The sequence below is a fragment of the Diabrotica virgifera genome, chromosome 6, assembly GCF_917563875.1.
Source record: "Diabrotica virgifera virgifera chromosome 6, PGI_DIABVI_V3a".
Lineage (NCBI taxonomy): Eukaryota > Metazoa > Arthropoda > Insecta > Coleoptera > Chrysomelidae > Diabrotica > Diabrotica virgifera.
The window spans coordinates 155,796,149-155,798,001 of record NC_065448.1 but is presented as its reverse complement, the minus strand read 5'-3'; the positions used below and the strand labels follow the sequence as shown (position 1 = coordinate 155,798,001).

At 35.7% G+C, this 1,853-nt stretch overlaps 1 protein-coding gene across 1 annotated transcript; it reads left to right on the top strand.

The window, feature by feature from the left end:
• The first annotated feature begins 432 nt into the window (after window positions 1–432).
• Window positions 433–930, top strand: LOC126886225 (uncharacterized). Its single transcript, XM_050653088.1, has one exon. The coding sequence runs from the start codon at window positions 433–435 to the stop codon at window positions 928–930; it is 498 nt and encodes a 165-aa protein (XP_050509045.1).
• Window positions 931–1,853: the final 923 nt, after the last annotated feature.

Genomic DNA, 1,853 nt, shown 5'->3' with positions numbered 1-1,853 from the left:
TAATAGTATATTAATTTATGCTGAAAAAGTATTTATTACAAATCTAAACTATCTTTGAACTTGTAAAATAATAAGAAAAATAACGGTTTTGATTTTCTCTCATTATGATAATTTGGTATTATAATAATTTCCAGGTATTAGGGAAAGATTAAAATTATTAAATACCCATAACATGCTTACCCATTACCAATGTTTCTTTATTGGGTATGTATTGGATTTTTCATTTTGATTGTATTCATTGTATTTTATGTACCATTATGATAATAAGCCCTTTATCTTTAATCTTAATCTTTACCTGCCCATTAAGATGTTAGTTATCAATGTTTCCTTATTGGGTATATATTTGCTTTCTCGTTTTGATTTTATTCATTGTATTTTTTGTGTCAGTGGTGATAAGTTGTTTTTATTTTTAAATATACTTTGTTAAGAGACATGGAGTACGTGTTAAGTGAGAAAGGTAAACGAAAATTTTGTTATAACAATTTCCTCTTCATCGAAGGTCGAAGTGTCGACACAAAAGTACATCGGAAGTGCGATCTCAGTCGAAAATATAAGTGCCGCGCTCGTGTAATAACCGTGGATGGACAAGTGTCTTCATCTAACAACGACCATAACCACAGTGCCGACGCTGCAAGATTAGAAGCAACAAAAGTTATACAGAGAATAAGAGAAGATGCAGAAAACACTAGGGATTCTCCGCAATACATTCTGTCCCAAGCTTCTACAAACATAGGAGCAGCTGTTGCAGCCAAATTACCTTGCGTTGGAAATATGAAGCGAACCATTAGGAAAGTAAGAGAAAAAAAGAAGTTGCACCAGCCAATCCAAGCAGAAGAGAGGATCTCATTTTACCAAATGAATTTAAAACGAGTGAGGCTGGAGAAACTTTTCTCTTGTTTGACTCAGGACCTATACCTAATAGAATCCTGATTTTTTCCACTCGGCGCAACATTACTCTATTGCCACAGTCACAACATAACATTGGTATCCCGACGGCACTTTCAAAATAGTTCCAACGCTCTTTGAACAACTTTATAAATTTCATGGACTAAAGGACAGTGTGGTCATTCCTCTGGTATTCGCTCTATTGCCGAATAAGACAGAACAGACTTATATTACATTATTACAAGAAATAAAAAATTTTTGCCTGCTGCTGCAACACCAATTACTATCATGACTGATTTTGAATTGGCGATGATAAATGCTGTACAACAAGAGTTACCAGATACTGTACATAGGGGATGCTTTTTCATTTTTGTCAATGCATCTTTCGCCATATCCAGTCCAACGGTTTACAAAGGGAATATGAGCAGAATCAACAGACAGCTTTAACTTTAAAAATGCTTCCAGCCTTGGCATTTGTTCCTACAAATGATGTGGTTAACGCTTTTGATCATCTCTGCGACCAGAACATTTTCCCACCAGAGTTTCAGGCTGTTCTGGATTGTTTCGAAGATACTTGGATTGGCCGGCCACAACGCAGAGGACATCAACGACGTCAACCACTTTTTCCCCATGCCATGTGGAATTGTTCATGAACGATGGAGTACGGGATGGACTTCCTAAAACAAATAATTTTATCGAAGGTTGGCATCGCGGATTTCAAGTGCAAATAAGTGCCGACCATTCAAGCATTTGGAAATTTATTTCCGCCCTAAAACGTGAACAAAGTTTAAATGAACTAAAAATTTAACAATACATAAGTGGCGAACCACCTCAAGTGGGTCATAGGAGATATAGAGACACTGCTGATAGGATATTGCGTTTAATTAACAATCATGAACCACAAATTTAGATCTGTGATTATATACGTGGAATTTCATATAATTTGTCATATTAAGAGTGTCTTTCTT